General features: G+C 46.4%; 1 protein-coding gene across 1 annotated transcript; it reads left to right on the plus strand.

Annotated features, from left to right (window-relative positions):
- The first annotated feature begins 981 nt into the window (after positions 1 to 981).
- On the plus strand, positions 982 to 4,003 carry LOC137673530 (transmembrane protein 45B-like). Its single transcript, XM_068418374.1, has 6 exons — positions 982 to 1,037; positions 1,845 to 2,068; positions 2,322 to 2,534; positions 3,060 to 3,244; positions 3,446 to 3,591; positions 3,874 to 4,003. The coding sequence occupies exons 1-6, from the start codon at positions 982 to 984 to the stop codon at positions 4,001 to 4,003; spliced, it is 954 nt and encodes a 317-aa protein (XP_068274475.1).
- The last annotated feature ends 8,370 nt before the right edge of the window (positions 4,004 to 12,373 follow it).

Genomic DNA, 12,373 nt, shown 5'->3' on the forward strand with positions numbered 1-12,373 from the left:
TGGTAACAAAGGTGATGGGGGGATGCCTGGTGGCTGTGGGGTGGTAAATCCCTGGGTTAAAGCTGGATGTGGCTTGGAGCAGCCTCTGGAGCTGCAGGTGGGACGTGTCAGTTGTCATTTCTGATGCCTGGGCACTGGGATGTCTCTGCTCTCCTCCAATTAAGCATGTCAAATTAACGCTCCTGCTACGTATCTTGATCAGGGTACGCTCCTGACTCCAGCTCCAGGCTGTTGCCCTTGTAGTCAGAGTCCCCATAGGATGAGGGTAAAACTTGGTTATATATCGTGCAATTGTGTGCCGCTTAAATGCACTTTAATAGCGTTTGTTCTTAGTCACCTCGGTAGGTAGATGCCTGTGCAGGGAAGACACATGCCCTGGATTGGATGTCCAGGCTGTAATCAGGAAAGATATGGGGCGTGAGCCATCTCACCCTAATGTAGGCATCCAAAATAGAGCAGAAAGCCACCACCGATCCCTGTACTAGCTCTTGGGATGAGGTGTTTCTCATTTGCCTGAGAGGCTGTTTAGTAACTTCTCTCCTGAAAGGAAACCTTAACACTGTGTAAACAGTTTTGAGCCTTCCCCAGATGACCTGTGTCCCAGAGATGCGGTGGATGACGACAGTCTGCACATCCAAACACCGTGCTGAGCCTGTTCTACTCCCCAAAACCCGACCAGGGACATCTTGCAGAGCTCTCCCTCACCTAAGGCGCTTGCCACGCCACATCCTACCCTTGTTTTGCAGTGCCTAATTACTTTCTAGTGTGGGAGGACTCCAAGAACATGCTGGAGTTGTTCATCCAGCCTCTGCAATTTGGTTTGGTATTTATAAAAGTGACGAGGATGTGATTTATGATGCAAGGGCAAGTCGGCGTGGTAGCTTCAGGATGAGTAATGCCTTCTTCCGTGCACATCCGAGATGTAGAAAAGGACCAGAAAGCCCATGTGGAGGGAAAGAGCGAGACCTCCTTAGGTGGTAGATGCATACAGAGAGGAAGGAGAGAGGTCTTGGTGGAGAAAACGAGACCATCCCAAGGTAACATCAAAAGCTCACTGCTATAAGCATTTAGATCATTACTTATTCCCTTCTGTGCTTGCTGCTCTGGGATTTTTTTCAACAGTTTAAGTATGATCTTAAATACTTTGCAGGATATAACTTTGCACATGGCAGCCGGTCACCCTGCCCTACCTCTAGTCCTCTCCATCCTTGCTGGTACTCGGTGGTGTTGGTCCGGCTTAGTACGAAAGCAATTTTCACGCCTTTAGTCTTCAAGCTCTTCCTACTGGAGATGAAATCTCTTTCTCTTGTGTCAAATCACCACTCCTGTGAGAGACAAAGGTTGTGTGGAATATGCATGAGGTTCCTTTTGGAAATGGTAGGGGTTTCTGGGTTGCCTCCTCCTGCTGTGCAGCCGGTCAGGTCCAACAAAGCCTTGGCTGGCTGGAGCTGCTGAACGCACCGGCTGGATTCACGCCCTGGTAATTACCCAGTTTGGAGGGAGTTTATGTTCCAAGGAATTAATTGTCATGTTGCTTTTTATTAGCAAAATCTTTGTTATGGTTCCTCTTCTAAAAGCATGTAGCTGCTACGCTTTCCTGGGCTCTGATGTATTTTTTTCTGGCACGATGAAGTCCTGATGATTGTATGCGTGCAACCACATGCATGTATACATATATATACAGCGGTGCACGGTGGCAGCTTCTCCTTAGTGGTGTTACATCTCTGGTATTCCCTGTGTGCAGCTGATGGTGGAGCTGCTCTGTTGGGATGCAGCTCCCCAGGGATGCTGAGCAAGTGAGCAGCTGGACATCTCCCTTGGCGATACTTTGAGTCGGTCCCCAGGCACTGTTTGTCCTTGCAGGTCCAGCAAGCGAGCCCGATGCCAACGAGTTTCCTCGGCAGTGCCCTCCGGGGCACCTTCTTCTTCATTTTTGGTCTCTGGTGGTCTGTGCGATACCCCCTGAAGTATCTCAGGCGGAAAGCCAACGCCGAGAGCCGGCCAAGCTATGGGGTCCAGCGCGTGGAAGTCTTCGAAGGGGCAGTCAAAGCTTTCTTTGCTCTAGCAGGTAAGAGGTGATGATGAATCTCTGCCCCAATATCTACTGGCACTGCAGCTGCTCTCCCCTGTCTCTGGGGAGGTCTCACGATCCCATCTCTGGGGCTGATTGTAGTGGGAAATGGCTGCAGCTGGTGTGGGAGGGCTTGGGGACATGCTTGTGGCACGCTCTGTGATGGGACCTTGCTACCTTTTCAAATACCACTACGACTCCACCATTGCAAAGGTCTCCTACAAGTTCATCCTTTCCATTCTCTGCCCAGGGATATTGGCCGAGCAGTTTGTCCCCGCCGGTCCCCACCTGCAGCTGTACAGCCCCCAGACGCACAGCTGGGCAGACCTCACCCCCTGGCACTACACCACCATGTACCTCTTCTTCCTCCTCTCTGGCATCGTGGACATCGTCTCGCACTCCGTGGTCAAGCTGCCGCTTGGCTTAGATCGACTCTCGCTGTCTGTGGCTCTGTTCATTGAAGGTGAATCATACGTGGTGCATGGGGAAAGTGTGGAGAGTGGGTGAGGGGAAGCGCTGGGAGGGTCACCAACATGCAGCAGCCCAAAATCCCTGGGCTGTTTTGAGGCTGGCAAGGTGCTGTGCAAGCAGAGAGAGCTGGAGGGTGTGCAGATATGTGATGGCACTGGCTTGTGTGCTGAAGTCCCCCCCTCCCTGTTCTTCTCCAAGTATAAATCTAGTCATGGCTGGATGTGCCTGGTGCACAGGGGATGCGTGAGGCCCTAGGGCTGTGTCCTTCTCCTGGTGACAAGCAGCTGGCTCTCTCTGGAGTCACTAAAAGGTGTTGCCCACCCCACCTTGGTGGGACACACAGAGGGACAGACCCTGATACAAAGCTCCCTGACATCTTCTGAGCTGAAGGTCGCCCTCACTGTGTTCCTCCTGACAGCCAAAGGGTGTTTTTCAGTTGTTTTTTGTTTTTTGGTTTGTTTTTTTTTTAAACCAAACCCCAGAGCATCGTTTTCTAAGGCGGTGTGAATCTCGGCAGGTTTGCTCTTCTGTTTCCGTGACTACAGCGATGCTGCGTTGGACCACCACCTCCATTCCCTGCTGGCCATGGCTATCTTTGCTGGAGCCCTCTGTGCCCTCTTAGAGGTGTTCATCCGAGATCACATCATCCTGGAGACCTTCAGGACCAGCTCCTTCCTTCTCCAGGGCTCTTGGCTCTGGCAGGTCAGTGAGCATCCAGTGCTCTCCTCCTGTGTCAGTCTGGGGAGAGAAGCGTGCTGGGGGGGGAGCTGAGGGCAGCAGTACAGGTGTTACTCAGGATTATTGGCCTCTAGTCCATAGCCAGCTGCAGCAGCATGGCCAAAATCAGGAGGAAAAGAGAGGAGGGATGTGCTGATGGTTAACATCTCTTCCATCTGTGACCAGATTGGGTTTGTGCTGTCCCCTCCGTGGGGAGGACCAGGCTGGGATCAGACTGACAGCAGCAACTTCACGTTCCTCACCATGTGCTTCTGCTGGCACTTCGCGGGCACTCTCGTTGTCTTGGCAGCAAATTCTGCTGCATCTCACTGGTACGTGGGGGAGAGGGGTCCCCGAGGGGTCCCAGCACCATGCACGAGCTGGCATGACCAAAAGCCATACCTAGACCCAATGCTACCCTGGGAACCATCCACTAGTGTGTCGTGGGATAAGAAAAGTAGGTGTCCTTGCATGTCTATGGCTTGACTGGAGAGGGTGGGCTTGGTGCCACCACAGAGCAGACAGTCCTTAGCAGCCTTCCCGAGCAGGCTGGGGTGAGCTGATGGCTCTCACTGCCCACAAACTCCTGACTGGTGTCACTGTCCCTCCTGCAGCTGCAACGAGTCCTGCCAGCTGAAATTCGGGGACATCGACGTGGAGCTGGACTGCGGCATGTGCATCCGCAAAGGCAGCAAGAGCTCCAACGGCGCCCTGCTGCCGGAGAGCACCTCGGACGACAAATGAGGCCGTGGCAGGCATGGAAACTTCTTCCCTGCTGGCTTAGAGCTCTTGAGATGAGGTTTTTAATTAGTCTTGATAAACTACATCAGCACTTGATGGCGGAGCATCGGAAGTGGGAGGCAGGAGCCCGAAGGCAGGAGATGCAAAGCCTTTCCCGTTCATCCCTTTGGCAGCAGCAAGAGCAAACCAGGCTCGTCTGGGAGAGAGTTTTTAATTTTCCGTGCTGCAGCTCGGGCTGTGAACTGCAGGGCTGGTTTGCTGGGGGAGTCCAACCGTTGTGACAGATTGGGCTATTTTTTTTAATGTTGTTTTCTCTTCTGCTTCTGCAGAAGGGAGCCAAACCGGCATCCAAAGCTCCTGGTGGCTGTCGCTCACTCTGGTGTTAGTGGAGGGGTTTTTGTACAAAGCTTTAATGTGCACAGAGTATACGTGATCACCAATAAAGTACTTTAACGACCCACCTCGATGGATCTCTTGAATGTGATGCTGTGGTTAAGGCAATGTCTGGCTTCAAAGCAGTTTGGGGAGTGGATGAAATATCAGAGGGATGGGACTGCGTGTGATTTAATGTGGCTGAATCTGCCTGGAGAAAGGGGTGGGTGGCCAGCGGATGGAAGAGATGGGGGGGTTTCCCTGTTAGCACCGATGTGTAGCTGCTCTCTTGCGTGTTTTCAATCAGAAGCTGAGAGGATGAAGCAGCCTGTGTGCAATGGAAATACCTCCTTTTGCTTCTTGGTGTCTGCTTTGCCCTTGGTGTCCAGGGGTATGTGTTTTTTTTCCCCTTAGGTCTTTCACTTGGTTTGCAGCAGAATAGCACAGGGAGATGCTTCCTGCCATGAAGATCAAAACCTAATTTAAAAGACGTCATTAAGCAAGATGAGTGAATGAACAGAAAGGTAATCACAAAGTTCACCATCAACATTTAAAATGCTTGTGCCATGTCCTTCGCTAAGGGCTGGGATAGGTGAACAGGGAAGCACAAACAGCGTTATTGTTATTATTATCTTTTAATACCTTTGCTGTACTCCTCCCTGAAGACGGCTTAGTCTAAACGCTTCACTGCTGGTCTACACAACTCCAAAAACTCAAGAAAATTTCCTCCCAGGCTCAAAGCAGTTGCAGTTCCCAGCCCCACAGGAGGTCCTAGGAAGAGTGATCACTTTGTATTTTAGTGTATTTTATTTTATTTTCTCCCCTGGGAGCAGGGCTGGAAGAAGACCTGCTGGTGCTGTCAAGAAAGGACCTTGAGGAGCGAAGAAACCCAGGCAAGCAACTAGCAATAGGACAAGAGGACACAGCCTCAAGCTTGGTCAGGGGAGGTTCAGGTTGGACATTAGGAAGCATTTCTTCTCAGAAAGGGTCATTAGCCATTGGAAGGGGCTGCCCAGGGAGGTGGTGGAGTCACCATCTCTGGAGGTGTTTAAGAAAAGACTGGACATGGCACTTAGTGCCATGGTCTAGTTGACAGGGTGGTGTCAGGGCAATGGTTGGACTCGATGATCCCAGAGGGCTCTTCCAACCTCATTGATTCTAGGATTCTGTTTTGGGCTTCCACATTTCACACATACACACACAGAGGATTATTATTTGGGGTTGTAAAGCAGGCTGGTGTTCACGAGCGATGGTTTCTCCAGGATCTGGTGAGGAAGGTTGCCTTTAACTCGGGCTCACGTGGATCTCCTGTGCCAGAGTGAGAGCTTCAAATGTGCTCCATAGAGGTGATGTGCTCTGGTTATTAATAGTCCTCATGGGACGAGGAGCAGGGTCATTCGGTCAACTTGTTATAGACTGGCTGCCGTTAACGGGAAGCTTAGTGCATAGGTTGTAACCCTGTGTACTGCACTTTGATTGAAAAGAAAGGAAAAAATATCTCTTTCCCCTTTGATCAACTAATGTTACTTTTTTCCCCTGTTTTTTCTTGCCCTGGTAAGAGAAAAACTCTCTTACCGAGTTTTTCGCTCCTTAAAATGTCGGTCTTTAGTGAGGATGTTTCTTCTTTACCTGAATAAATGGAAATAAGAACAAATCCTTACTGATCATCTAGCTGTGTGTTTTAACGAGCTTAGCGGGATCACACTCCGAGCCTAACGCTAACGCACGAGGGTTTCTTTGAACAGGGCACGCAAATTTACCTGCCGTCTAGTTGGGTGACAGAGGTGCCCCATTTTGAGACAGGACTAACATTCGTTGGGTCAATAGAGCAGAAAGAAGAAATGAGGCTGTTGTCACTGTAATGGCATTTGTTCCTAGCTAGGAACTAGTGTGGAATTGATATCTTCTATAACAAGCCTTTAACCCAAAGTGCTCTTTCTCCTTGAAGGTAGAAGGCGATAAAACTCATTGAGTAGGGAATGTGTAAGTGTTAATGATCAGGAAAGCCTGCCCTGGCCACCCAAACCATCCTGCTCCATTGCAATCCTTGCCTCTCCAAGGTGGGTTACGATGTGTACCTGGGTGGGTTTAATTACCAGGGACCTCATTATCATACACAGACCCAACTGATGTAGTTTTCCCGCTGATGTAGTGTTAATTTGTGAGACATTCGATTCCTTGTGAAGCTCCTATGGTCTGTCTGTGCTGTTGGTCCCCAGGGAGACGGCAGTGAGGCAGACGTGTCACTCCAGCGCTGATTTTCTTTTTTCATAGTCTGTAGGCTGTGATCTACTCCTGGAAATACCTTGGCCAGAAAGTGAAGCCACATCTCTACACGGATCCAAACGTTGTTAACATTTAACTAAATGGTACTGCACGAGCCAGGAACTGAGGTAATACTTACCTGCTTTTTATCTTGGTTTCCTCTCTATTAGCATACAGAAACAATAAATCCGGTGGTTTTAATGGCAAATGTTCTCTGCTGCACAATTAGACCAGGGAATTGATTGAGCTACCCAGAGCACGCGCGTGCTGAAGTGTTCAGAAGGAATGGAGACCCTTGTGCTTCCAGATTTAAGTGCTTAAGGGCTGTGAGAAGACCACGGAAAGGGGGAGATGAAAGTTTTCCCCTTTCCACAAATCCTCTGCTGTTGGCAGATGTCGGGGACAGGTTTTAGCCTGGAGGCCCTGGCCCTGAAAGCCTTTGGTAGCATGGCTGGTGAATGCAAGGTGTGGTTTAGGGAACCCTCTTGCTGCAGCTGGAGGGAGGAGAAGCTTCTCGAGAGCAGCTGGAAGAGCCAAAGGGCTTTGCAGGCTCTCAGTATGCAGAAATTTTTATTGTTATTACTGAGAGACTTGCTGGAGATTCATTGTTTAAAGAGGAGGTGAAACGAGCACTTTAAGCACCACTAAAACCCACTGTTTCAGTTTAAGTAGTAAACTTCGTTTCCAAACTTAGTGCAACTGCTGCTCAGAGGACAATTGGATTTTGCAGGTCACTTTGGTAAGGCTCATGGCAAGCGGTACAGCAATATTGGGCTATTTTCACCCCTGCCAAACTGTGCCTCGCAGCACTGTTTGAAACAACACCTCCATCAATATTTTCATTGCAGTTGCCTTAAGAGATGGAAGAGCACCCCAGGAGGGACAGATCAAGAATGAAAACCTGAAGCCAGACGCGTGCATCTACCCTGCCCTCCTCGCTGGCTCCTGGGAATGATGTGCACGAGGCATCACAACTGCAAAATAAGAGGTAAAATTACTACTAAAAGTAGTAATTTGGGGTTAGGGTTCAGTGTGTCTGTACAGATGGTGCCTCTGGGGAGGAAGGGAAGGCTGATGTTTGTCCTAGGATAGGCAGAGGGTCAAGGTGTGGGAGACCTGCTTTGTTAATTGCATTAGGGCTGTTCAGAGCAAGCGTAAATGCTTCTCCGTTAATGACCAGAACGCTCATTTGGCTGCAGAAAGGAGAGGGCTGGGTGCCTGGTGCGTGTTTGTCAGCGCAGTCCAACATCTTGGGCTGTGTTTGGATGGTGGTCGTGAAGCACTGAGCGAGAAGGTGGTGAGGAGGCTGCTCTTTGCTGCGTGATGCTCTGGCTGTTCTGCTGTTGTGTAGTTCTCGGTTTCATCAGGGGTTATATGATGTGATGGAGATGCCAAACTAATTGCTATTTGTTAATGTGTTTGTACTAAATTTCATGGGACTCCAGACCAGCAAACGCTTTGCTGAATGCATGTGTGTATAGTGATGCCCATAAATCATCCATTTTAAGAGTCTCAGTGACACTTGTGTTAGAGTGGCATCGTGGAAATAATGTTCAATTTTCCCCTTGATATATCACCTGTGGGATCTAACCTGTCTCGTACTGCTCAGATCACTCGTGTCTTGCCTGACACGTGGACAGGAATATTAATTTCCTGTGGGGTTTTTTTTTTTTTTCCATCACTGCTTTGAAAATAGGAGTGACTGGATTTCAGGGGGAAAAAAATAAAATAAAAACAAGAGTGCTGATGTGTTTCACAAAATAAATTGCCGTGTTCGCAGGGTATCCTTCAGTATCAAACAGCAGCGCTGTAGATTTTTGGTTGTTTAGCAAACAGGGTGTAATGTGTGTGTTACTTCAGATAAGAGCAGCTGCTCTGTAAAACATAGAAGCGTGTTGGCAGCATCAGATGAGCCAAAGACTCTGGGTATAGTGGAGGTATTTCAAAAAGTACTAAAAAAAACCCAAAACAATTACAATCTATATATTATACTTGAGTTTAGAAATGTCTATTTGCCTTACAGGACATGGTGAGGTTCATGTGTTGTGTCTACCTGCCAGGGTTGGTCTTGGGCTACCTAGTTGTGCAGGATGCCCAGCTCGGGCCGGTTCTGTAGGGCCTTTTGAAGTTCAACAAGAACATCCTTTTCCTCTCCTCACAGGAAGCAACGTTGACACTGGACCAGTACAGCACCATTGACACTAGACCAGTACAGCAATGTTGGTCACCCAAGAAGCTCCCAGGTCAACACCTTGCTGAGAGAGAAGGTCATTTTCCTTGGTGCCTTCAGGTAAGGCCATGCCCTTGTCACTCCGCAGTAGAGCTCTGCTGCACATGGATAGGTGTAGGAGGAACAGAGATGAAGCCCCACCAGCTTTCCCCAACTACTGCTCAGCAGTTGGTGTGTTGATGCTGTAAAGATCAAGGCCATGAAGCACAGCAGGCAGCCAGGGAACAGATGTGGGCGCCAAGAGGGCTGGTAAGTGCTAAGTGCTTCCAACATTTATGTATAGCAAAGCGGAGTCCAATGAGTCTGTAATTACCTGTCCTACTGTTTTCCTTGAAGAAGTTTGAAAACATTTTGTGCGTGGCTGCTAAAATCTGGCAAACCTTTTGTCTTCTCAAAGGTCATCCTCAGAGTCCCCAGCCGCACTAGCAGTCAGGCCCATCTCTGCAGCTCCTGTCTTGGGCTTCTGGCTTACTGCATGTGCCAAGGTGTGAGAGGTTGGTTATAAATATAAAGTTTCCAGCACTGCTTGGAAATGTAGCTCAAGCCATTAATACCATATCAAAAAGGGGAATAGCTTTTATTAGATAATCTCCATAATGTGCTGTGGTGATGAAAGAAGAGCAGTTGCCTCTTACCTCTGAGATTTCCTCCCTTGGTGACCATAATTGCCCCTCATTTCTCTAGACTGAGTAATACCATTGGAAAATGGAACATCTGTAGTGCCTGCTTTGATGTGTGAGCTTAGTAGGAAGCTGTTTTATCTGTGAATCTATTAGATAACATATCATTTTTATTTGGTTTACAGTGTTTTTGTGGTACGTCTTTTTTGCTGACCTGACCATCTATGATGTGCTACTGCTGCTCCCCATGGCCCTTCAACTGCTCCATCACCTGGTGAGTACTGTCACTGACATGCAAGGGTGGAAAAAAATGTGTTTTGTTGAGTTTGAGGTTTATTTTTTCCCCTATGGGCTAGTGGCATCTGATGGACATGGTGCAGCTCGGTTGTCTTCTCCCTGGAAGACTCTATTTGCAACTCATTGGACAAAACCCACCCCGTTCCTCAATGTTGTGTCAGAAAGAGCGACCTGGACAAGCTGTGGCACAGCTCAGGAGCTGGCTGGGTCTCACCTGCAGCTTGGGCCCCAGCAGCGTCACCTGAATATAAAGTTTTGTTCTTAAAATGTATTATTACAATGAAACTGATTTAGCTTATTTTTTAAATTCAAAATACTTGTCTTAGATCTTTCAGTGTTCTACACATGGCCAGTAGTTGTATATGGGTTTGGGTTTAAAGTGTTTTGGGGCTGGGTTTAAAGTGTTTTGGGGCTGGGTTTAAAGTGTTTTGGGTTTAAAGTCAGTCAGTCTTTTGGATTTAAAGTGGTTTGGATTTAAAAAGTTTTTGGGGTTTAAAGCTTTTTGGGGTTTAAAGCTTTTTGGGGTTTAAAGCTTTTTGGGGTTTAAAGCTTTTTGGGGTTTAAAGCTTTTTGGGGTTTAAAGCTTTTTGCTTTGTGCTGCTGTTCTGCTTTAAAGTAATGTTGCATTAAAACTTTGTTACAAAAGCCTTTGGAAGATGGAACCTGGGCCAACTCCTCTAAGTCATGCATCTACTTCATCTTTCCAAGAGGATCCAATGAAGAAGAATGGAAAAAGCTCAGCTGCTGTTTTTTCTCTTTGTGACTGAAGGAAATTAAGTTATCATCATGCATGTATTTGTCTACAGCACAAGTGAACATGGGATTTAAACAGCAAAAAGATAAAGGAGGGGAGATGTACTTTACAGCTTAATTCCTGGAGCTGCAGCAGTTTGTTTAATTAATTGATTGATTAATTAATTATCACTGGAGCTCAAGGGCTGAGACTTTTATTATATGATTATAGATGATGATAACATCATCTATTACTTGATGCATCTTATGTGGAAATGAGTTTCTATTTGGGACCAGGCTTAAGTGTAGTGCTTGGGACTGTACAAACTTAACTGTAAAGCTTGGTTTGTTCTCCAGGGGCAAGGAGAAATCCATGTCTGTTCTTGTTTTGACAGAAAGCTTTTATTCTGTGTTTTATTCTAAGTGTTGCATTCTTTCTCTTGTTGCTGTAATTCAACAGGTAACAGGTGGAAGTGGAGAAGCTTCAAAATAAAAGATGACTTATACCAATTGCATGGTGTCCTTTAACTTGGTGCAGTTCAGGTGAAGAATGACATCTGGATGGAGATGAAGGCATACAGCTCTCTGCAAGCAATCACCTACTCTAACTCTGTTCAAGTAAAGCACAACATAACAGCCATAAAATAATAGTAATCAAAAAATAAAAAATTTAAAAGAAAATAAAATAAAAAATAAAAATAAAACCAAAATAAAATAAAAAATTTAAAAGAAAATAAAAATAAAAAAGAAAATAAAAAATTTAAAAGAAAAAATAAAAATAAAATAAAAAAAAAAACAAAATAATAAAAAAAAAACCCTCCCCAGTCAAAAATCCCAAACGCATGAGATAGGTTCCGCCCTGACGTATAGTACCATAAAAATGAAAATTGCAGCCCCCCCCTTCCCTAGATTTTATACATAAAAAAAAAGGGGGGCCCCCCCTTTTTTTAATATATAAAAAAATAAAGGGGGGGGCCCCCACCAAAAAAAAGAGACCAAGTCCTGCATTTTTATTCAGCTCTACACAGTAAAAAAGCAGCACATACAGCCCAGCATCAACTATATATATATATATATATAAGTACATAACAAAGAGGACTTGCTACTGCAATTTCAGCACAAGCAAAAATAATACACCAAAGACTGGAGCTCGGCATGGTCCTGACCCCTAGGCATCTAATAACACCAAATTCTAAGTCCTTCGTTGGGGAAAAAAAAAAATATTCATCATAATTTCCATGCTGAAGCTTCTTTCTTCATAAAGATGTTTCAAACATAGCAGTGAAGTCTTGGGTTGCTGCACGGACTCAATGCAGGCCCCCATCCCTGACTGATTATACTGGCTATAAAAGTAGAGAACACTTGAATATCTCAAAAATAAGGCTAAGTCACTTGTAAAAATATGAACTGACAGCACAGGAAAAAATGCACCATCAATACCTGATTCAGAGCACACCGCTGCTCTGCTGGATACCAAAACTGATGTCTGGGCAAGATTCAACTCCAGTAATGATGTTGGGTCATGGGAAATTCAAGTGTTCTCTATTTTTTAAAAATAAACTGAAGCAAGTAGGCCTGAAAGTAAAATACAAGTGCTTTTCTCATCGGTGGCTTGTAGTTCTTGATGCACCATCCTGAAAAATGCCTCATTGTGCAGTGCAGCAGCATCCTCTGTGATGTTCTTGGTTTCCACCCTTCAAAACAAGGGGAGAACAGTAAGAAAAAAAAAAAACCTCACAGAATTATGAGCAGAGGAAGGTACAAAATACACATCATCCGTACAAGAGGGATTATTATATTGAATAGCTGAGAGCTTGGTCCAAATGTTGGCACAAGCCCCAGGATAATCCCAGTCTG

This window comes from Nyctibius grandis, chromosome 25 (genome assembly GCF_013368605.1).
Source record: "Nyctibius grandis isolate bNycGra1 chromosome 25, bNycGra1.pri, whole genome shotgun sequence".
NCBI classification, from domain to species: Eukaryota; Metazoa; Chordata; class Aves; order Nyctibiiformes; family Nyctibiidae; genus Nyctibius; species Nyctibius grandis.

Excerpts from the sequence above, each read along its gene's own strand:
- LOC137673530 (XM_068418374.1), top strand. The coding sequence starts at position 982 with ATGCATACAGAGAGGAAGGAGAGAGGTCTTGGTGGAGAAAACGAGACC. Across the intron at positions 2,535-3,059 it reads TGTGGCTCTGTTCATTGAAG|GTTTGCTCTTCTGTTTCCGT; the intron begins GTGAATCATACG and ends GAATCTCGGCAG. Across the intron at positions 3,592-3,873 it reads AATTCTGCTGCATCTCACTG|CTGCAACGAGTCCTGCCAGC; the intron begins GTACGTGGGGGA and ends TCCCTCCTGCAG.